General features: G+C 39.6%; 1 protein-coding gene across 1 annotated transcript in view; it reads right to left on the bottom strand.

The window, feature by feature from the left end:
• The window catches only part of SI (sucrase-isomaltase), a 152,910-nt gene that overhangs the window by 97,827 nt on the left and 31,389 nt on the right, over positions 1 to 23,694 (bottom strand). Inside the window, exons 10-19 of the mRNA XM_065410672.1 lie at positions 23,301 to 23,432; positions 22,990 to 23,109; positions 19,979 to 20,092; positions 13,612 to 13,696; positions 7,207 to 7,324; positions 4,923 to 5,094; positions 3,349 to 3,465; positions 2,643 to 2,797; positions 2,032 to 2,116; positions 483 to 539 (exon numbers count right to left, since the gene is read on the bottom strand). Coding sequence (XP_065266744.1) covers positions 483 to 539; positions 2,032 to 2,116; positions 2,643 to 2,797; positions 3,349 to 3,465; positions 4,923 to 5,094; positions 7,207 to 7,324; positions 13,612 to 13,696; positions 19,979 to 20,092; positions 22,990 to 23,109; positions 23,301 to 23,432 — 1,155 coding nt within the window. The remainder of the gene's footprint in view (positions 1 to 482; positions 540 to 2,031; positions 2,117 to 2,642; positions 2,798 to 3,348; positions 3,466 to 4,922; positions 5,095 to 7,206; positions 7,325 to 13,611; positions 13,697 to 19,978; positions 20,093 to 22,989; positions 23,110 to 23,300; positions 23,433 to 23,694) is intronic.

The raw sequence follows: 23,694 nt of genomic DNA on the forward strand, positions 1-23,694 counted from the left end.
GAAAGTAGACGCTGTCCTGTGTCAAGCACAGGGTAGAACCTTACCTTCGTTCTCCAGCCAACAGGCAGAAGAATTGGCACAGAAGTGGTGAACTTAATTTCTTTAGAAATAAGGATATCATGCCAGTGTTTGAATGCCCAGAAGAGACTGCAAGTATTATTATTATTATATTTTACCATTTATTTACTGATGTTGGTGTTAACAGCACTGTACAGAATGTAGAAGAAACATAAATCTTGCTTAACATTTGTTACAAACTCTCTCTCTTCTCCTTTCTCTCTATCTATTCCTCCTCCTTCCCTTAATTATCTCTCTCCCATCTTCTCCTCCATTTCTCCCTTCTCTCTCTCTCAACTTTCTGCTTCCTTCATGTTTATCTCCTCTACCAGGTCTAACAATCACAACCCATCCTGTAGAGGACAATGTTGAGAAGAACACACAGACATGGACTCAGCCCAGCATTATTATATGCATTTACTTACTGTTTCATAGTCATACCATACTGCATCAGGAATATATGCTGTCACTGTTTCCACCCCCTGAAATGAGAATAAAGAAACATCTTTCATATTTGAAGACAAATCAAATAGCAACTAAAGCAGCATTTCCAAAGTGACAATTTCAAGCTCACAAGAGAATTTCAATGATATTTGTTCTGATTTTTGTTTACGAAGAAGGACCTTTCTCTATAATGGTCTGGTCAACGTATAAGACTTTTTTCCCCAGTATCACAGAAGTTAGAATAGAAAAAAAATGTCCTTGTTCATCCATGTGCAATGAAGATTTATGCCCTAAAGTAGGCTTATTACTGATCTATCTGGTCTCATTTTAAATGTGCCATGCAATGAGGCTTCTGTCACGTTCCTTGTAGATGGGACAATCAGAAATTTCCCCTGATATTTAGCCTCAATTCTTCCTTTCTTTTATCCCATTTCTCCTAGTCATATCCCCTTGTACCAAACTAAATAATTCTTTTGGGGTATCTACACCTTCAGATGTTTGTAGACTGTTATCATAGCCCCCCCCCTTTTAAATGTTGTTTAGCCAAGCTATGCACAGCTCTTGCTTTTCACTTTTCTTCATGAATCAGTCCTTCTAGCTCCTAATCAATGTTGCTTTTCTCTGAATCCCACCAACTTGTTAAAATGTTAGTAGAATGGAGATACCTATAAATGCATATAATAATCCTAGCAAAGTCACATCAGAACCATAGAGGGACTATTACATCACTGCTCCATGATATGATACTTCTGTGTGATATGCAGCCCAAAAATCACACTGGCTCATTTTGATATCGTATCATGTTGCAAACTCATGTCTTATTTGATATTTACAATTACCCCAAAATCTCCTTTTGTGTTATTTTGTTCCAGATATTTCTTTTCAGATATGCCTTGTTTTGTACACTTAACAAATGTATTATGATAGAGCTTGAAAAATGTGATTGCATATGTGAGATTGAGGGCCAAAAGGGAAATTTTGAATTAATGAGGGTCATCATTGCAACATGAATAATCCATAATCTTGGTGTTCTCCAGTGAAATTACAAAGAGATGAAGAGAAGCTGCTTGTGAATTTTAGAAACATGGCTTGACAAACAATTGTATCATGTCCTGTCCCTCTGATCTACCTGCTTGTGAATGGTCACATTCATAAGTGTTTCTGCATTAGTTTAGCTATAACTGATGTTCGCTCTGCTAGGTCATGGTTTACTGGTTACTTGATGAAATTATCTGGTCAACATGTCTATGTTGGTAAACCTATCCACTCTGGTTAAAACATCTTTTTGGAGAGCTGCTATCAGCTACAAGGAGAACAGCCAGAAGTCAGATGTATTCTTTGCAGCATAGAAGAATCCAAGGAGACAAATGGTCTAATGTAAAGACAATAGGGTGCTCTCCATTGTATTAGCTGTTACAAATTTTAGAGATACACAGTGATGTTTAGGGGCAAAATTGAGTCCTAAATAATATGAATGTCAGTGCTCAACAAAGAGTTCAAAGATAGATTTTAATATATAATCAAACATACTGGGTCCAGTACAGGAGTGATAAGAAGACCAGGGCCCCACAAGAACTGTCGATCAATAGCCCACGTTGCTTCATCTGAATAGAACCTAAAAGATGGAGAACGTAGCAGAATTTATTTTGTTTGTTTGAGTATTGCCATGGGTAACACTACATTGCCTGGAATCAGCACAGGAGAATGGCAACACTGATAACTGGAAATTTATAACACTATAGCTTGTTTTTATCTCGATATGAAGAAAATCAGACAATGCAAGAAATACATTCCCGTGTTTCCTTATTTAGTTTATAATTATATTTTTCATATATTTCCTGTTTAGAAATAGTTTGTTCAAGAGTTTAAGAGCTAGGAAATGCAACTTCTAGAATGTGCAGCATGCCAAAAAGTCATTTTCTTATTTACCACTGACATTTCATACCGTTCGTAGCAGGTGTTAGAGCAAATGATAATAATTTAGACAGCTAGATGTGATTTATGATTGATCTTTCTTAAAAGCTATTGTATTATACATGTGTATAAACATGATGTATACAATAGCATCAAACTCTGCCCTATTGAATTCCCTCTTTCCAACAAAAAATACTGTTTATGCATATTTTGATCAGTGAACTTACTCGTGAAGAAGTGGTCTCACTACTGTGTCTCCTTGTGTATGAGCTTTGTAAAAAAGGGTGTAGAGGTAGGGCAGTAAAGTGTATCGAATGTTCAAGTAGTTCTTTGATGATCTCACCAAAACAGAATCTGCCCCAAATACAGCCGGATCCTGAGGCTGAAAATAAAGGTTGGATTGTTATTGTTGTCATGAAGAAGGAAACGTGTTTTGGAGAACACTGTAGGCCAAATCCACTATAAGCAGCTGCAACTCTATTGGAGTCCACATGAACAGTGACACAATGAGGTTGCAGCTGCTGATTCCAGTGGTGAACTTGGCACAGTACATACAATTATTTCCAATGGAGGTGACTCTTTTGGAGTTAGAATTTCATTAAGACAGCCTACGAATGTAAAATTATCAGCTACAATCCAGTGAACTATATAGCTCACTTCGACCAGAAAACCTAATTGAACAGAGTATTAGAATGCAGGAGACAGAATGCCTACACTATGCTAGTAGGACAGCAGTTGTTTCAATGACTGAGTAAATATTAACTAAGGACAACAGAAATAATTACATTACAGTGGATTTGTTCCAGTTCTTTTGTGCTAGTGGAGATACAGAATGCTAGTAGTCTACTTGTAAGTTCATTGATACAACAGTAGTAGGAAATTGGTAATGTAATGATATCTTTAAGGAACTTTTTAAGAGTATTTGTAACCTACCGCGTAATTTTCAGCATTGTGATTTCTGCAAAATGGATAAAATGCTCCAACTTGCATCCATCGTCTGCAAAGTTCTTCTGTGACATTATCAAAGAAACCACAAATATCTGCACCAATCTAAAAAATTATACACAAATAATGTGTGTGTCAAAATGCTGTATATACCCTATATGTATTATACAGCATACCACATCTCTACACATATGCCTGTACACATATTTTTAATTGGCATACTACCAATCTTACAAAGATGATATGCAAAGTGAAATGAATAATTTCCAGTGAATAATCAACATATCCTTAATTGCCACAATAGCCAGGCTGAGAGAGTTGTTCAGCATATTTCCACCTGACACTTTTCTTCTTTCAGATCTAATTTCACTCAGACCCAAAGCTGTCAAATGGCTTCTGTTCTGAATAACACACAGCCATTATCAAAGATTATTATTTGAAGGGGGGAATGTCAGGTATATCTCCTTAAAATGCTCTAATATTTTTCAAAGTTTCTTTTAAACTTGATTTTAAGTTTATATCCCAAATGTTATAATGTAATAAAGAAACTTAAGTCCCATTTCAAACAGGACCATGTTAACACAAACTGGGTACTTTTTAGTTCTCTCAGAGTCTACACGGGGCACTTTCAGTGAAACTTTTTAGTGTGCACTGCAATTCACACACCCAGTAGATCACACTGCAGGGCCATGTAGACGAACCCTTACATTCTTTTGCACATTGATGGCAATAATACGAAGTATTTTTCCAAGTAGCTCTGATGGAGCCCAACTGAGTGTAAAGGGCTCAAACTTGCACATCGCCTCTGAAATTTGTCCACCATTTTAAAAAAACACCTTCCTTTTCCTATTTCAGTGTGAAAGGTGCATCAGAAGGGACTAGCGGGAAGTTAAAAGGGAAGAGAGTGGCATGATGGGGAAAGGAGTGGCTTGGTGTTAAATACATTAATTCGAGTACTTTTGTTGGAAAACACAGAGTGGGTGCTACCATAAATAAATTATTAAGAAATAATTAAATAACAGTAAGCAGTCTACAAGATGGCAGCACAGTACAATCACAGAAATGCAAATCCTGAAGATGGAATTTGGCCGTTTAATTCATTTATAAATGAGCAATCCTATCCAACTGCCAATGCAGTGGCAAAACACTGTATAATGTCAGCTCGTAGAGCTAATCACTGAAGATAAAATAATAAAGGGTGACAGATAGCTTGAAACATAGGACAGAGTACACTAGGACAGAGTACACTCGATCACACCATAAGTCCATCTAGTCAGAAACCCAGCTATGGGAGTGGCCTATACCTGATACTTCAGAGGACGTCAAAAATCAGTAGCAACAGCCCCATAATTAATCCAGCCAATTGTGTAAAGCTGTACATGAGGGATGAGAGTTGCTTGTTTGTTTTTTCTGGACTTCTGCCAATGACTATTTATGTTTTAAAGAGCAAGGTCATTATTTATATTGGTTTTGATTAGATAGCAAGCAACTATATGAAAAGATTGCATTGTTAATTCTTAATCTGTTGCTTTGAAGGGTGATCCCAAATAACTATGACATACATAAGGTATCCCAAAGAGGTTAAATTCCAGCATTCCTGGTATCGCCCATCTCAGATCATTCCATGTAGCAGCATTATCCCCTAGCCAATGTCCTGTGTATTTGCCTGATCCAGCAAAAGTAGACCTAGAAATAGTAAGGCTTCTTTTTCCAGGGAAAACAGCTTGTATAGCTCTGAAAATTAAATGAAACTGGAATTAATACCACATGGTAAATGTACTTGAACTCTGATAGATTATCTGTTTTCCACATTGCTAATTAAAATTCATTAATTCGTAAAAATAATAAGGCCCAGGGATGTTGTCTCATTTCCAGTTAGCCAGATGTATTTTAGCTGAGCTCCTGATATTAACTCTAAATAAGTTCTCTTTCTGAAACTGTTTAGCCCACTAAACTTTGGGCCAGATACTCAATTGGAATATACTGGCTTTACTTCAGTGGAGCTAAACCAATTTAGATCAGTTGAGGGTCCAATACGTTAACTAGTTACCAGTTTGAGTGTAGGGAGAAAGGAAATATTGAAACCTATGATTTTTTTAAACCCACTGCTTAGAGAAGCAGAGAACAAAGCACAGAGAGAGCCCCTCTATTCTAAAAAAAAGAACAGGAGTACTTGTGGCACCTTAGAGACTAACAAATTTATTAGAGCATAAGCTTTCGTGGGCTACAACCCACTTCTTCGGATGCATAGAATGGAACATATATTGAGGAGATATATATACACATATACAGAGAGCATGAACAGGTGGGAGTTGTCTTACCAACTCTGAGAGGCCAATTAAGTAAGTGAAAAAAAACTTTTGAAGTGATAATCAAGCTAGCCCAGTACAGACAGTTTGATAAGAAGTGTGAGAATACTTACAAGGGGAGATAGATTCAATGTTTGTAATGGCTCAGCCATTCCCAGTCCTTATTTAATCCTAAATTGATTGTATCTAGTTTGCATATCAATTCCAGCTCAGCAGTCTCTGGTTGGAGTCTGTTTTTGAAGTTTTTCTGTTGTAAGATAGCCACCCGCAGGTCTGTCATTGAATGACCAGACAGGTTAAAGTGTTCTCCCACTGGTTTTTGAGTATTATGATTCCTGATGTCAGATTTGTGTCCATTAATTCTTTTGCATAGAGACTGTCCAGTTTGGCCAATGTACATGGCAGAGGGGCATTGCTGGCACATTATGGCATATATCACATTGGTAGATGTGCAGGTGAATGAGCCCCTGATGGTATGGCTGATGTGATTAGGTCCTATGATGATGTCACTTGAATAGATATGTGGACAGAGTTGGCATAGGACCTAATCACATCAGCCATACCATCAATCAATTTAGGATTAAATAAGGACTGGGAATGGCTGAGCCATTACAAACATTGAATCTATCTCCCCTTGTAAGTATTCTCACACTTCTTATCAAACTGTCTGTACTGGGCTAGCTTGATTATCACTTCAAAAGTTTTTTTTCACTTACTTAATTGGCCTCTCAGAGTTGGTAAGATAACTCCCACCTGTTCATGCTCTCTGTATGTGTGTATATATATCTCCTCAATATATGTTCCATTCTATGCATCCGAAGAAGTGGGCTGTAGCCCATGAAAGCTTATGCTCTAATAAATTTGTTAGTCTCTAAGGTGCCACAAGTACTCCTGTTCTTTTTGCGGATACAGACTAACACGGCTGCTACTCTGAAACCTCTATTCTAACACTCCACAATTCAGAACCTGTCATGGAGGAGATGTGTGACTTACTGGAAACTTTAGATATAAAATGGGATGAGGTGAAGACACTTATCTACCAGGATAGTGGTCCTGTGGGCTGTGTTAGCCAGGACCAGAACCAGAACCATGGCTTTATTTGTTCTTCAAGCAGAAATAAACTTGATTGAAATAGTCTTGAAATTACACCAACTTTGAAAATTATTCAAACATGGTTGGCAGTTCACTAGCACTTTTAAAGACAACACAAATTTTAAGACCTTTTTTGAGTTGAACTTTAAATAGTAATGCAGGGTCTTCCTTCCATTAACTGATTCTACAAGCAAACTGGCCACATAGTCCTAAATTTTATAACAGGCTAGTGAATTTTGGTGCTTCAGTGTTGGATGCCCAGCTTCAGAAACCATAGAAGGACCTGATTCCCAGAAGGCAGATGCTCAACAATCTCTGAAAATCAAACTCCTTTAAAGAGTTTCAAAGTGGGTACCTAAAAATCACTAATCACTTCACTTTTGCAACTTTAAGCCACATACTCTAGTGTACCTTTATGTAACAACTATTAGAAAGCAGTTCTTACTTATCAGTAGATAGAGTCATGGAATATCCATATAGACTGTGAACATCATAGTGTTTTCCCCAAGATTGCACTGCATCCATGCAAAGTGTCTTCGAATACATGAGTCCATCGAGAATACCTTTAGAAAATGATATGACAACATTGGAGTACGCCTTTGTTTTGAATATTTGCTATCTTTTATCTTAATACATAACAAAATGCAGGGGCCCTTTTTGTTTAGTATTTACATTCACCACAGTGCTTCAAGAATGAAACAATGGGTGCTTGTCAATATCTTATCATATGACAGTAGGTTAAGCTAGATTGAGGTACACTGGCTTTATTCATGTGTGTTTAAATTGTGGTACTTTTCTGCTTTGGAGCTCCCTATACTTCATGGCAATCAATATGCGAACCCAGAACAATTCACCCATTACCTCTAATACTTCTATAAATGCAGATTTTGTATCAGAGTGGAGTTTAGTGCATTATTATATAACAGGGGTCGGCAACCTATGGCACGCGTGCCAAAGGTGGCACGCGAGCTGATTTTTGATGGCATGCGGCGCGGGCTGAGCCACTCAGCCTGCCGCCACTCTAGGGTTTCCGCCGCCGGCTCTTGACAGCTGGGGTCCCACCGCCAGTCCCACTCAGTGCCCGCTGCTGGCCTGGGTGAAGGAACCCCAGGCTGGCAGTGGGCTGAGACCCCGGCTGGCAGGAGCCAGCAACCGAAACCCCAGAGCGGTGGCGGGCTGAGCCGCTCAGTTGCTGCTCTGGGGTTCCAGCTGCTGGCCCCTTGCCAGACGGGGTCCCCGCCCCAGCCCCACTCCCCTTGCTTCCGGTTGGGAGTTCCAGCGCAGGCCCCCTGCCAGACAGAGTCCGGCCCTGCTCAGCCCTACCAGCCGTCAGCTCCACTCACCTCAGCTGCCAATCTGGGGTTCCAGCTGCTGCCCTCCTGCCAGCTGGGGTCTGGATCTCCAGCCTTGCTCAGCCTGCTTTCTGGCCTGGAGTCCCAGCAGGCTACTCTGGGCTCTGCTCCTGGCCTTGGATCAGTGCTCTGCAGCCTCCCCACTGTGGCCCACTGTCCCCAGCCTGGGAAAGTGAGGGTTGCACACGAGGCAAGAGAGGGTGCAGCTCAGCACCCCCATCATAAAATTGCTTATATCAGACCACGCTGCGTTTTGACCTTGTGCCTGCCTTCTACCACCATTTTTTTCCCCCACTGAGAGTTGAAGGGAACATTTGACAAAATGGCAGCTCCTAAGAAAGCGAAGCTAGATGTCCGATCATTTCAGCCTACTTGGACAGACGTATTTGGATTTATTGAAAAGAAGGACCGTGCTATTTGTGCTTTCTGTTATGAAAGTGTTGTTTGTTGCACATCAAGTGTTTGACGATGTTTTGAAACGAAGCACGAGAAAACCTTTCTTGCCGAAGCAGACAAGACTGAATCAATCAAAAAGGCAGTAGCAGCCTACGAGAAGCAAAGCAGTGTTTTTAAAAGCTTAAGTGTAAGTAAAAATCAAGCTACAGAAGGAAGTTACAAGATTGCACAGGGCATTGCAAAAAAACAGAAAGCCGTTTACAGATGGGGAATATATAAAAGAAGTTTTTCTCAGCAGTTCAGAGATTTTATTCAATGATTTGCCAAATAAAGATACAATCATATCTAGAATAAAAGAACTGCCCATCTCTGCAGTTGAGAGACGCATAAGTGAAATGGCAGAAAACATTAAGGAAAAGCAGACGAGTCGACTGCATTGAGAGATACAGCAGTGTTTAGTGTTGCAGTTGATGAGAGCGTGGCTATAAACGACGTTCCACGTTTGGCAGTTGTTGCAAGATATTGTGCTTCCGATGAAATCCAAGAGGAACTTTGTTGCCTAAAACCCCTGCATGGCACAACAAAGGGGGAAGATATACTGGAAAGTTTTGTAAACCATTTTGAAGAATGAGGAGTTGACATCAGAAAAAAACATTCGGTGGCTAAGTCGTGGCAAGGTTTTGGTGCGCTTTGTAAACTGTTTTTATGCAATCAAGGCCTTTTTGTCAGAAAAAGAACAAAACTACCCCAAACTGGATGATGACAAATGGCTGTGTAAGCTCATGTTTCTAATTGATATCACCGCTCACCTAAACGAACTCAACCTCTGTCTCCAGGGCGCAGGGCAAACAGTTCTGGATCTGTATGAAGCCTGGAAAGCATTTATTGTGAAACTAGCAGTTTTTTCCAGGGATATTCAAACTTCTACTTTCCGCTACTTCCAACTCATAAAAGAGCTATCGACACGTTGCACTGTCAATGTCGATGAGAATGGAAAGTACATGCAAGAACTGGAATCAGAATTTTCTGACAGATTTCCCTGACACACGGAAGAAAGGAGAGCAGCAGAATATGGACCCTGGACTTCAGAAAAGCAGACTTTGACTCCCTCAGGGAACTGATGGGCAGGATCCCCTGGGAGAATAACATGAGAGGCAAAGGAGTCCAGGAGAGCTGGCTGTATTTTAAAGAATCCTTATTGAGGTTGCAGGAAAAAAACATCCTGATGTATAGAAAGAATAGTAAATATGGCAGGCGGCCAGCTTGGCTTAACAGTGAAATCCTTGCTGATCTTAAATGCAAAAAAGAAGCTTACAAGAAGTGGAGGATTGGACAAATGACCAGGGAGGAGTATAAAAATATTGCTCGGGCATGCAGGAGTGAAATCACACTCGGAGTTGCAGCTAGCAAGAGATGTTAAGAGTAACAAGAAGGGTTTCTTCAGGTATGTTAGCAACAAGAAGAAAGTCAAGGAAAGTGTGCGCCCCTTACTGAATGAGGGAGGCAACCTAGTGACAGAGGATGTGGGAAAAGCTAATGTACTCAATGATTTGTTTGCCTCTGTCTTCACAAACAAGGTCAGCTCCCAGACTGCTGCACTGGGCAGCACAGTATGGGGAGAAGGTAACCAGCCCTCTGTGGAGAAAAAGTGGTTCGGGACTATTTAGAAAAACTGGACGAGCACAAGTCCATGGGGCCAGATGCGCTGCATCCCAGGGTGCTAAAGGAGTTGGCGGATGTGATTGCAGAGCGATTGGCCATTATCTTTGAAAACTCAAGGCGATCGGGGGAGGTCCCAGATGACTGGAAAAAGGCTACTGTAGTGCCCATCTTTAAAAAAAGTGAAGAAGGAGGATCCGGGGAACTACAGGCCAGTCAGCCTCACCTCAGTCCCTGGAAAAATCATGGAGCAGTCCTCAAGGAATCAATTCTGAAGCACTTAGAGAAGAGGAAAGTGATCAGGAACAGTCAGCATGGATTCACCAAGGGCAAGTCATGCCTGACCAACCTAAGTGCCTTCTATGATGAGATAACTGGGTCTGTGGATGAGGGGAAAGCAGTGGATGTGTTATTCCTTGACTTTAGCAAACCTTTTGATACAGTCTCCCACAGTATTCTTGACGGCAAGTTAAAGAAGTATGAGCTGGATGAATGGACTATAAGGTGGATAGAAAGCTGGCTAGATCATCGGGCTCAATGGGTAGTGATCAACGGCTCCATGTCTAGTTGGCAGCCAGTTTCAAGCGGAGTGCCCCAAGGGTCGGTCCTGGGGCCGGTTTTGTTCAATATCTTCATTAATGATCTGGAGGATGGCGTGGACTGCACTCTCAGCAAGTTTGCAGATGACACTAAACTGGGAGGAGTGGTAGATATGCTGGAGGGTAGGGATAGGATACAGAGGGACCTAGACAAATTAGAGGATTGGGCCAAAAGAAACCTGATGAGGTTCAACAAGGACAAGTGCAGAGTCCTGCACTTAGGACGGAAGAATCCTGTTCACTGTTACAGACTAGGGACCGAATGGCTAGGCAGCAGTTCTGCAGAAAAGGACCTAGGGGTTACAGTGGATGAGAAGCTGGATATGAGTCAACGGTGTGCCCTTGTTGCCAAGAAGGCTAACAGCATTTTGGGCTGTATAAGTAGGGGCATTGCCAGCAAATTGAGGGACGTGATCATTCCCCTCTATTCGACACTGGTGAGGCCTCATCTGGAGTACTGTGTCCAGTTTTGGGCCCCACACTACAAGAAGGATGTGGAAAAATTAGAAAGACTCCAGCGGAGGGCAACAAAAATGATTAGGGGACTGGAGCACATGACTTATGAGGAAAGGCTGAGGGAACTGGGATTGTTTAGACTGCAGAAGAGGAGAATGAGGGGGGATTTGATAGCTGCTTTCAACTACCTGAAAGGGGGTTCCAAAGAGGATGGCTCTAGACTGTTCTCAGTGGTACCTGACGACAGAACAAGGAGTAATGGTCTCAAGTTGCAGTGGGGGAGGTTTAGGCTGGATATTAGGAAACACTATTTCACTAGGAGGGTGGTGAAGCACTGGAATGGGTTACCTCGGGAGGTGGTAGAATCTCCTTCCTTAGAGGTTTTTAAGGTCAGGCTTGACAAAGCCCTGGCTGGGATGATTTAGTTGGGAATTGGTCCTGCTTTGAGCAGGGGTTGGACTAGATGACCTCCTGAGGTCCCTTCCAACCCTGATATTCTATGATTCTATGATTTCCAGTGACTTGGCCCAATGTTTTCTTTTCTAATTAAACCTGAAAAGTTCAACGAAAGCGACTTGAATTTGCTGTATTTCAGTGGATGGGTGTTGAAGATTTCGAAATGCAACTCATTCAGTTAAAAAGCTCAGAATTGTGGACATCAAAGTTTGTGGATCTGCGGAGCGCACTTGAAGCTACCGAGAGAGATCATGGGGCCTCTATTCTGACCTGCTGGATGTCCCTGCCAGTGAAATTTAACTGTTTGAAGAAAATTGCGTTTGCAATGCTTTCAGCATTTGGATCCACATACATGTGTGAACAGGTATTTTCACACATTAAATCTGTCCTCTGTCCCTCTCGGAGCCAGTTAACAATTGATCACTTAGAAGCCTGTGTGCAGCTTAAAGTATCCAAATATGTGCCAGACATTGGAAAACTCAGCAAGGAAAAGCAAGGGCAAGGATCACACTAAACTGATAAGATCTGCATTTTAATTTAATTTTAAATAAAGCTTCTGAAACATTTTGAAAACCTTGTTTACTTCACATATAACAGTAGTTTGGTTATATATTATAGACTTATAGACTTTAGACTTCTAAAAAACGTTAAAATGTATTACCGGCATGCAAAGCCTTAAATTAGAGTGTATAAATGAAGACTCGGCACACCACTTCTGAAAGGTTGCCGACCCCTGATATATAATCTGATTCAGTTTGTCCAGGACATAAAATTATTAATTTTTTATCATATTTCTGTAGGTGATATTAAATAGTAACCACCACCTCTCTTCAGTGCCATTGCCTTCCAGCACTTCTCTTACTAATAAATCTTGCTTTATTTTGCAGAACTGTAGCTCAGTATGGGCTTAACTGTCACCTTGATTGCATGCCTGTGTAGGGGAGTAAGGAGGCATAAGGAGCTTCCTTATTTCCCTGCATGGATTATTTGCTTTGCTAAATCCTGCTAAAAGGGGAAGACCCACTGCTGCGCTGCTACTCTTTCTCCAGCACAGATGTGTGGCCTCCTCAGTACAGAGGGAGAAGTAAGCTCTCAGAGATGCAGTCTGGGTCCTGCCTTGCTCACAGAGCAGCACAGCCATGCACTGCCCCTTGCTTCGGCTAGAGTGCAAAGTGCCCATCAGCTCTGTACAGACATTCCCTGCTCCTTGTTTCTTTCCCATTTTCCCACCTCCTAAATACTGCACTGGAAAAGGTTACAACTGTATTTCTGACAGAGCAAAATCTTTCCACTCTTTTTATTAGAGCCTGACATCTATGTGTGATCAGAAAAAAAAATAGATATTTTTTACTTTCAATGGAGTCTAAAATTCTGCACTAAGTACTAGATTGTGCAGCCCTTCATCACCTTGTTGACCACTTCTTTGTACAAGCAGATGCACTGATGCCAATGGGACTACTCCTGTGAGCAACTGCTCACAAGCATGTGGAAAGATTGCACAACTTCACCCTTAATTATTGAACTATTGGATCTGGCAAGATACTGCGACAGGGTTACATAAGTTATTGCTTGATAAAACATTAGAATTCCAGTTTAGTTATGTTTATGGGTCTAAAGCTATTAATGATAAAGGAAAATCAATACTATTGCTTGACTTAATTAAAGCAATGGCAACATTTACTTTAGCAAATGCAGCTAATAATTTGAAGAATGGTGAAACATTTTACTGGAAAAAGCCATTCGCCTTCAGGAGTTCTGGAAACAGTACCTAAGCCACTGAGGATAACGTACGATATACTCATCTTTTCTGTCATTAGGAATGTTTAGAACATAAAACATTAAAAAATGGTAAAAATTTCCCCATTATAATTGATTACTTGTATCTCACACACACTTGTATTTTTGCCATATGATTAAAGACTATAGACTTACTGGGAGTGAAAGGAGGATAGTTTAAGTTATTTTGCTGACAGCCAAGTGTTGAACCTCTTATAAAGCTGGATATTTCATTCATGTCCTGGGGGGAAAAAAGACATGGAAAGTTTCCCTAATGAAATCCTTATATTTTATTCATCAGATAATTTAGGAAAGGGAAAAAAAAGTTTAACTAAAGTCTCACTACCTAACATATAGATGTATAGATAGAATATTATATGCATTTATTCACATAATAATATAGATCCTGATGCTGCAGAGACTTCATGTGAGCCCTCTCATAGTACCTTGTGCAAATGTACTCAGCTGTTTATTTGCAGGACTGCACCCATGATCGGTATAAAACAGTGGGTTTCAATCTTTTTTTTACTTGCGGACACCTACAAAAAATCAAATGCAAGTGAGGGTCCCTTTGGAAATCTTAGTCTGCGCACCCTCTGGGTCTGCAGACCACAGGCTAAAAACCACTGGTATAAATGGGATGTATATATTATATTTCACTTCAAGCTGTGACAGATTCAGTCCCAGAATGACACTTCATAATGCACAGTCTCTCACTAGACATTTGAAAGAATTGGGCATGAACTTACCTAAGAGGTATGAACTAAAGGCATTCATAAAGAATTGTTTTTTTTTTTCATGTAGTAGTATTCAGAATCAAAGCACATCAATCTTTTTTATAAACCCAACTGTTTTGCAACGTACAAAAGATAGTGGGCCTGTCTCTGATATCACGTATGCTGGTATAAATACAAAGCAACGAACCTAAAGTCAATAAAGTAACCCCAGTGTGAAATGAGTGCCTGTGAGGTCAAAAATCAGGCCATGTATAATTTTATCTTATTCTTATTACATTAATTGGAGTTACACAAGTTGTAGCCAAATCAAATATTAACATGTTGCTGTATATTAAGGAAAGGTTTCTGTGAATCATTAAATAGCAGAGTGTGCAGGTTAATTCCCTTTACATTTGTACTTTCTCTTGAAAAAGGAATAGTTCAATTTTGTGAGGCTTTATCGATTGAGCCCACCCTTCTTCCATTTATTTTCTCACCCCTGGATGTATTCAAAGAAAAGGGCTTAATTTTGCAAACATATAAGGTCTGATTCACATCACCACTTTCTGGAAATGTAAAGGAATCTTAAAGTGAGACTTTAAATACCTTCACACATACACTTAAAAGTATATTATCAAAAAGTGTCTCTTTTTCATCAATTGCTCAAAAACAACATCTCTTTGTTTCAAGGGATTGCAGAATACAAAGTTTTTACAGACACTGAATCATTGGGAACTGGTTTCACAACACTAAAGGAGCATAAAGCATTATAGACCAATTCATATTGGGAACAATTTGCCACCATATTAACCTTCTGCTTACTAAAAATGAATTATGGTGGTAGTCACCAGAAGATGGTGCTGTTACACATAGTCTAACAAGGGTTTTGTTTATTTTTTGTTCTGGTTTTTGTTTGTTTGTTTGTTTGTTCTGGGGGCGTGGTTTGTTTTGCTTTGTTTTGACCTTATGTGCCAAGTACTTAGTGTGCAGTCTTTGAAGAAATACTGTGAAGTTGTAAGTATTTGTGATGTCGTTTCCTGGGGGTGGGGTGGGGAGCAGTTGCTACAAACACAAGCCAGTTTGGTCTCTGACTTAATTTCTATAGAGTCAATTCTTGCGGCAGAGTTGCTTCCTCAGAACCAGGAACTGAAGTTTGGGCTAAAAGAGGCAGCATTTGTGTGCCCTTTCTGGACATTTTTGTTCAAAGACGGGTGGTATATGATGTTAAATAAACCACTTACTCTAAGAAAATAGCAGACTCACAGATTTCTGCTCTATCAGAGGACTGGTCTACAATGTCCCAACAACAACTACTACTACTTAGCAGAGAGACTATAAATATAACGCTAGAGAATGAGAATCAGATCCTCTACACACACACAGACACACACACTGCACCCTCTGTAAAATGTTTGGTTTGCCCTCTTTTAAGCACTCCTCCTGTGCGATCAGAAAAGGTTTTTGCTCATTTTTAATATAGTATCATACAGTAATGAGCTTAGGCAGAAGTTTATGCATACCTCACTGGGTGATAGCTCAAGCAGGGCAAAAATCAAAATTCAACTGACTCTTTCTCATTTTGAGTAGAACTTGACTCCGCCAGCTTTTGTACTGGGACTGCTCAGTGCATAAGTGAAACACTCTGCTTGCAGTATTGCAGGCTGGGAACCCATGGCTTTATTCCGCTACCTAACAGAGCAGGGAGGGGAAAGCAGTACACCCACTAACAGGAAATAAGAGAGGGGTGGAGCATGGGTGCGACCCATAATACTCTGAAAAAGCCCGGTAACCCCTTGATGATCACTTCACTATCTCAGTAGTTCCATTTAAATCAATGGAGCTACATGCATAAAGCTAAGGCAGAGCCTTGCACTGGCGAGCAGAATGGAGTCTCACTACTCCAGGAGGTCCACTGGGGGCAGATCACAGTTTGCCTCCTTGGTGTGCTGTGAGTGTTTCACAAACTGCTATCTCCTGTGAGGGTGCAGCATTCTTCCCCCACCCATGTGGCTAGCCAGTTCCCTTCCCCACCCATCTGTGGATGCATATAGGGTGCCTGCCTTGGAGGAACATCTCAGAATCAGCCCTGTGCTCACTGATGTGCAAGGGGCATAATTTTAGCTGGCCCTATTTCAGTGTTGATAGGCACCTACTTGCCTCCTCTCGTCACTCTGTGCCTGCATAAAGAGCAACCCGAATCTAGCCATGGGAACTACATCAGGCAAATAAAGGTGGCACAACTGAACCCTGAGATAGGAAAATGAAAGAATAACCGAAGTCTAAGGATAACTTTTTGCTTCCATATATAAATCTTCATGGTGCCTTCAGCACAAGTGTTGGCTCCCTGCCATACAGTTTGTGAGAGATGAAGGGTGAGGAGGGGTATTTTGTGATTGTCTATCAAATTCTGCAGTGTAGCTAGAGATTGTAAAAGATGTCCCCAATAATATTTCCTACAACTGGTGACTGACATGATTTTTAGTTGACATCGCAGCACTGTGTTTTCGTATGTATCCCTAAATACACTATGTAAAAGGTACGCATGGAAGAACACCGCAAATTTATGCTGGAGAAACTTTACTCTGGTGGCCAAATCCTTTACAGAAATTTTTTGCTCTCATGAAAAGAGCAATACAATTTATACTTGCTAACTTGACCCAAACGAGCAACAGAACCACAGAGTCAGCAAAAATAAACAAGAAAAATATATTGTCACCTAGAAGCAGAAAAGGGTGTTTCTTTCAGTGGTTAAGAGCGAGTAATTTAAAATTGTAATAGTTTGGGGATTTGTTTATGTTTGTTGGATCTTTTTTTTTCTGAAATTAATGTTGCTTATTAAAAAAAAAAAAAAGAAGAAGAAGAAAAAGAAAAAATATGGTCTCGCAACCCTTTTTATTTCTAAATAACATGCCAGGGTGCGTTTATGCTGCTACAGAGAACAGGAATCACAATTCAGCTGTTTATGAAACAAACATTCAGATTAAAAACACCTATTCTTACACCAGCATTAGTAGTGGATTATCCGAAGCATGGCCAGTGCACGCCATGAACTATCAAAAGGCTGCCAACAGCTCCACATTCCCTCATCAGATGCAAAGTAGCAAGATAGTAGAGTGCCAAAGGGAGAAAAATAATTTTCGAAATAAAAAGTATCCAATTAAAACTTGAAAGACACTAGAAACCCATGTGCGTGCACTCGTACACATGAAGTACAGTAGTCAATTCGCTTTTGATGTTGCCTCCGCCACATGTTCTATTTGGGTTTGTCACGCTCAGGAAGAAGACTCTTTTCTATCCCTCAGAAGAAAGCCTGTCCAGCGTGGTTCTCTTTCATTCTGCCTAATGGCCCTTGAATCTGAAATATTATTGGCCCCAAAACAAATGGGATTTGACTTCCCACACTGAAATATAGTCCAATCCTTTCCTTTTCCGTTTCTACCCATTCTTTTCCATTCAAGGGATTCATCAAAGCCTGATCTCCGGCAAATTTGATTCCAGTCATGAAAGTACAGTAATTTTCCTAGTCATCTTAGATAATCAGAAACTATTATGCAATATACTAGAATTACGATGGTCTCAGATATCTATTTGCTATTAAACATAATTTAGGTTGTGAATTCCTGAGTCTTAGAACTTAACATGAATTGAGCTACAATGTAAGGAGAGAGTATATCAGAGTTGGCAAGTCTAAGGGCCCCAAATCTAGTCGAACTCCATCCAGCCTGTCTGAATGAGACCTGAATAAAAATTGGGGGGGAGGTATACAGAACATATGCATTACCATGTTTAATTAAACATATAGGCCAACATTTTCAACCCTAGAGTGCCTAAAGTTAGATTGCAACATCCATATTTAGGCACCTAAATACAAGTTGGAGCTAATTTTCAGGTCTGCTGAGCACCCCACAAATCTCACTGACCTCATTGGGAGCTTTAGAGGTGTTCATCATTTTTTAAAATTAAGTCACTTTTGTTTACGAACCTAAATATGGATGTAGAAGCCTAAGGTTTGAAAAGTTTTGCTATGGTATTTATCTCCAGTAGACTAATCTGGGGGGGGGGGTCCAATCTGGCAAACCTTGCTCAGCTCTACCTGACTTCAGTAAGTTGACAACTGGACCTAAACTTACATGGATTCTGTGGAGGAGGAACCGCTCCAGAGAGAGCACCAGGGTTCTCTGCTACTTTTGCCGCTCCTAATCTGAAATAGTGACTGCAGAAGGACTGAGTTGAAACTCCCTGACCTATCTGGATTTGGAGTGTGTGAATTTTAGTCCTTCAGTACCCATGCAGGACAGCTCCACATTGTCCAATTAATCATGATATAAATAGGTTTCCAGAATTTGCCCATGGTTTATATAGGCGATTATCCCGACTAGCTCTGGGCTTTGTCAATGGTTTATAAACTTGGCAGTGTGTTAACTCTCAGTGAATCTCCACAAATAAATACACTATTCCACTTTGAACAACTATATCATTTGCCAGGTAGAAATTTGGCTAAAAAATGATTTGCAAGAAAATTGAAATAGCACTTGTTGATTTAGAAAATATTGATTAATCATTCTAATTTGAAATCAGCAGTTTAAGGTTGTTAGTCATAATTGCAATATGTTTTCGACTCTTTTCTCTGAAGGGTACTAGCTTGTTATGGGCAAGGAAGAGAAAGATTAAAATTGTTGCTTAATGTTTTTAAAAGAACCCACTTCCCAGTAATCCCTGCGGCTGAAAGTAACAAATATGGATAAAAGGATTTTCCTCTTAACAGTGGATTGACTAGCGTTGCTATTCTATACTACACCCACCGACACGTTAACAGTCAGCCTGATTGCTTTTCACTTCCATGTTTTATTTTTTGCCCCTTCATTGGGTCATGCATGAAATGAGACTGTAAACTCCTCTAAGTACCTAGCATAATTTTGGATGCTGTAATATAACTAGTAGTAACTTCTGTTTGCACTCCTGCCCAGAAAACAGGATGCAGGAATGTGAAATAATGAAAGAAAGATTAAACAAATATTATTTCTGAATGTTCAAATGAAGTGAGGGTTTATTTTCGAGCCAAAGTTTGGAGGCTGGGGTCCCACTTCAGTTGGAGTATTCACAAACTTGAAGTTAAGCACATGCCGAAGTGCTTTGCTGGGTCAGGGTGCGTGTGTTACAGTAAAATTCTCTCTCTAGCTAAACTGGTGCCTAATAAACCAAAGCCCATTGAAGTCAATGGAAAGATTCCCACTTACTTCAGTAAACCTTGATTTGCTCATTCCTAGACTGAGAGAGTATAAAAAACAAGTTTGGTCAGTTAAAAGTTGTTTTTCACCAGCTACCACATTTTTCACTAAAGGTGAAAATATTGTTAGCATTGTTACACTCATAACACCGGTTTGGAAGAGTTATTAAAAAGGGCAAGAAATCTCATTCACTCTCCCTCCTTTATTATTTTAATACTTTTTTGCAGGGTAGGGATTTTTGTTGTTGTTGTTGTTTTTTGCAGACATTGAAGCTTCCTCTCCCATTTACACAATTATGAGCTAAGTCAAGTTACTTTAGATGCACTGCAACATCATAAATATAAATACACTAAATACATTGGATGAAATCCTGGCCCCATCAAAGTCCATTGGCATTAGTGAGGCCAGGATTTCAGCCAATGTGTTTTGTTCTCCAGCTAAAAGATTAGGAAATAAGTAGTATTTTGATTTTAGTTTTTAATAAGATACATCCCTACAGTACAAAAAGATGAGATTGAAAAGATGTTTCATCCTAAACTCTCACTAGCTTCATATAAAAAAAAAGGATGAATGACTTACAATCCAAATCCCATCATACTTCACTTGATCGTAAAAGAGCTTACATTCTTCTATCCACCAGTTGGTACATTCTGGGTTGGTGTAGTCAGGGAACACAGTCAGGCCTGGCCACACCTACAGTGTAAGAAAGTAAAGAGCAATCGGTTAAACTGGCTATTCCATTAAGAAAGATTTAGCTTTATGATTTATTTCAAACATTTCCATTAGTTTCTAATAATTCTCTCCAGGACATAATTTGAACCATAAAATAAATAAATTTAAATATCTCCTGGAACTGGAAGGGACCTTGAAAGGTCATTGAGTCTAGTCCCCTGCCTTCACTAGCAGGACCAAGTACTGATTTTGCCCCAGATCCCTAAGTGGCCCCCTCAAGGATTGAACTCACAACCCTGGGTTTAAGCAGGCCAATGCTCAAACCACTGAGCTATCCCTCCCCCCTAAAAACCATGTTTGCACCTAGTCCTGTAAGAATCTCAGAAAACTCAATGGATTATTTTGTTCTCCAAATGAGGTGGAGGGGAATTACACGGCAATCTTCAAAAACTGTTTCAAGCTCTACATTCAATGATTAGTAGTTTGTATTTTTTTTTTCAGTTCTTATTTCAAAGAAGCTATAACGGATGCCGGAACTGAAGCCAAGAGTAAATGTCCTGTGTGTGCATACATTTTTTCAACCTCATTTGCCTGGCAGTCCACTTCCATTTGAAGTGCACTTCTAAATAATAGTGCAAAAACACTTGAAGCTGCTTTGTGCCAATTTCTGGGAGCAGCTTCCTAAAATACAATCATCAAGAATTAAGTTGGTGAGGGAGAACGTTATCATCTAAGAATATCCATGTTCTTGCATCAGTTTAGATGTGGAAGTTGAGCTAATTGTTTTTCCTCACTATAATAAGCCATATTCTACTTTTACTCTATGCGTGTGTAACTGCATTGACCTCAAAGAAGAAGAAAGAATAAGGATAACATACATTCCAAGCACTTCGGGCCAGATCTGCAAAGGTATCTCTCTAAAGGTGCAGATAGTCACCTAGTGGTATTTTCAAAAGTGCCTAAGCAAGTTAGGCATCTAACTTTCATCGATTTCAATGGGAGTTAGGCACCAGTATGATTAGCCAATTTTACACCTTTAGGCAAAATTTAGAAATCTGGCCCTTGAAATGAATGGGAAGAGTCCAATGAGAACAATATTGGGTCTGACACTGTATTTATATAACCAAGAAAACCGCACTTCAATTTTTTTTTCTCCTTAATATTTTTAGCGTATGTATTTCACTATCTGAATTAAGGATTTCTCCTAAAATATGTTTCAGTTACTGTATTTTAAGGTTTGGGACCCAATCAGAACAAAAACAAAGAAATTCAGGTTAAATCTGACATTCAGTCCTTTATTTCGCATCACACTTGTCACTAGCCTATATCACAACATTAATATTATTTACATTTTAAATAGTTAGAGGGTGGGAGTCGTTTTAATTTCCTTTGATTTTTTTTCAGTGATATTTGTCTTTTCATCAAAGTAATGAAAATGTTTCATAGAAATATAGGAGAGTTGTCACATCATAGCTGTTATGGGCTCATGTAAATGCTTAGTTAGGTATTTTAAATGTGATTCATCAGCCCAACTGCTTCAAACAGCTCTCAGAATTACTAGGGTCTGCAATATAAATACCTATTTAGGGAGTTTTTAAAACCAGATTATCGACTTGATAGAATGTAATGGTATATATATCAAGTAAATAGTTATGCAGGCAATTTAAAAATGCATATTCTTTTTGTGATAGAGGCTAACAACTGCGAAGGTTTGTTGTGTTATTATTTCTTTAGACTATTTAAAATATGTTGACATGCCTGATATGTAGTTGATTTAGTTGCTTACCATTGACTTAAAGCACAAAATTTAATGAGTTGGAACCATCAAGTTGTGCACACAATTGGCTCAGTCTTCAGTTGCCCTAAGCATGAGCTTGAGACAAATTGGAGGAAGAGGCAAAGGTGATTCTACGTGACTTTTCCACGTTCCCTGATCCTGGGGCTCGCCATAGCACAAATTAGAGCAGCCACAGGGCTCTTCTACCTCTAGTTTATTGGAATGGTCCCCTGGAGATCATTCTGCCAGCCCAGGGATGCCCCTTTCTACCCTGACACCTCCTCCCTATACCTCCTCACCACTGAAGAAAAGCAAGCAGATGGATTAAAGCAGTTTAACTGGGGGTTTACTCATGCAGGGTGAGAGGCTCATGTACCAACACGTTCCTATCAGTGTTACCCCGGGTACTACTAAACCCCCACCCTACCTTGTTACACCCACTTGTTGGGTCTGGCTTTAAACTCTCATCCCTATCCTGCATGTATGTAAGTTTACTCATGTGTGGTTCTGTTGGAGAATATGGACACATGGGACCTGATTATCAGCCTGTTGAATAGAAAGAATCAAAGTGACTTCAACAGGCTTTGAATTAAATAAACCTTGAATTGGATAAAAGTTTGGAGCATTAGACTGTAAACTCTTCAGAACAAGGGCCTGCTTCATACTAATCTTCATACAGCTTCTAGCACTTTTCATCATCTTTAAGTCAAAGTCATTTTTGAGTTATACAAATACAAATAAGCAATTTAAATTGATAAACATTATGTGGGAGATTTTCAAAGGCACAGAATGGAAGTCAGGTGTCCGAATACCATTGAACAGATTTTTCTGAGGCACAAAGGACAGTTTGGAAGCTGGCTTCCAAACTTTCCTTTGTGCCTCAGAAAAATCTCCCCGTATCCCATTTTTTCCCTTTTCACACCTAACAGTGTAAATAAAAGTCTTAAAAAAAAAATCTATAAAAATGAATACATCTTACATTCTTAGACACAGCTTTATAAAACAATTTCCATGAACAGCTAATTTTACTGAAAATTTAAAAAAATGGAGTTTATAACAAACGCAGTGACCCAACCTCATCTGCTGTGACAACACATAGTACAGACATAGGGGGTTGCAGTTTCCATAAGTAGCTAGTTACCTCTCCAATGAGTTCTGTTATTCCATCTGATTCATTTACCCACACTTTCTTGTTCTTTCCTCGAACATAGGAAGAATATGGAGTATTATTAAGGAGACCGGAGATGGCAATGGCAGGGTCCTAATAAAAATAAACACAAGAGAGAGTTGGTAAGCTCTTCCATTTTTCTGAAGCATGACAGAATTAGGCAATAGATATATACACTACATACAATCTACACAAAATATAATAATAAACAATTATTGTATACAAGTAATTCTGATAGCAACGTTGTTTCAGTGGTAAAGTGAAATAGTTAATTAGTTCATTACCAGTATAATAATGTATTTTTGTCCATGGTTATGTAGGTCCACAGCAAAGTTAGGAAGGTCCTTAAATTTCTCTCGGTCATAAGTAAAGTCTTTCTTCTCCTCCATATAGTCAATATCAGTGTATTGAATTTCCTGAAAGATAGCATAGTTTATTTTGTACATTAGAAACAATAGCCTGGGGCCCTGAGTATTTTGATATGATTATGTTCTGTTTACTCTGGAGCAAACTTATTTTTGTTATTTTATTATGGATAGACAGTAAGAACTTAGGATAATTTTCACACTAACTGTGAAGCAGCACAGAGATCATGTAAACTATAAAATTTATTGGGGAGATTTTCAAAGGCACAAATGGCAGTTTTGCACCCAACTTCCATGTGCCTAGGTGCCTAAC

This window comes from Emys orbicularis, chromosome 9 (assembly GCF_028017835.1).
Source record: "Emys orbicularis isolate rEmyOrb1 chromosome 9, rEmyOrb1.hap1, whole genome shotgun sequence".
NCBI classification, from domain to species: domain Eukaryota; kingdom Metazoa; phylum Chordata; order Testudines; family Emydidae; genus Emys; species Emys orbicularis.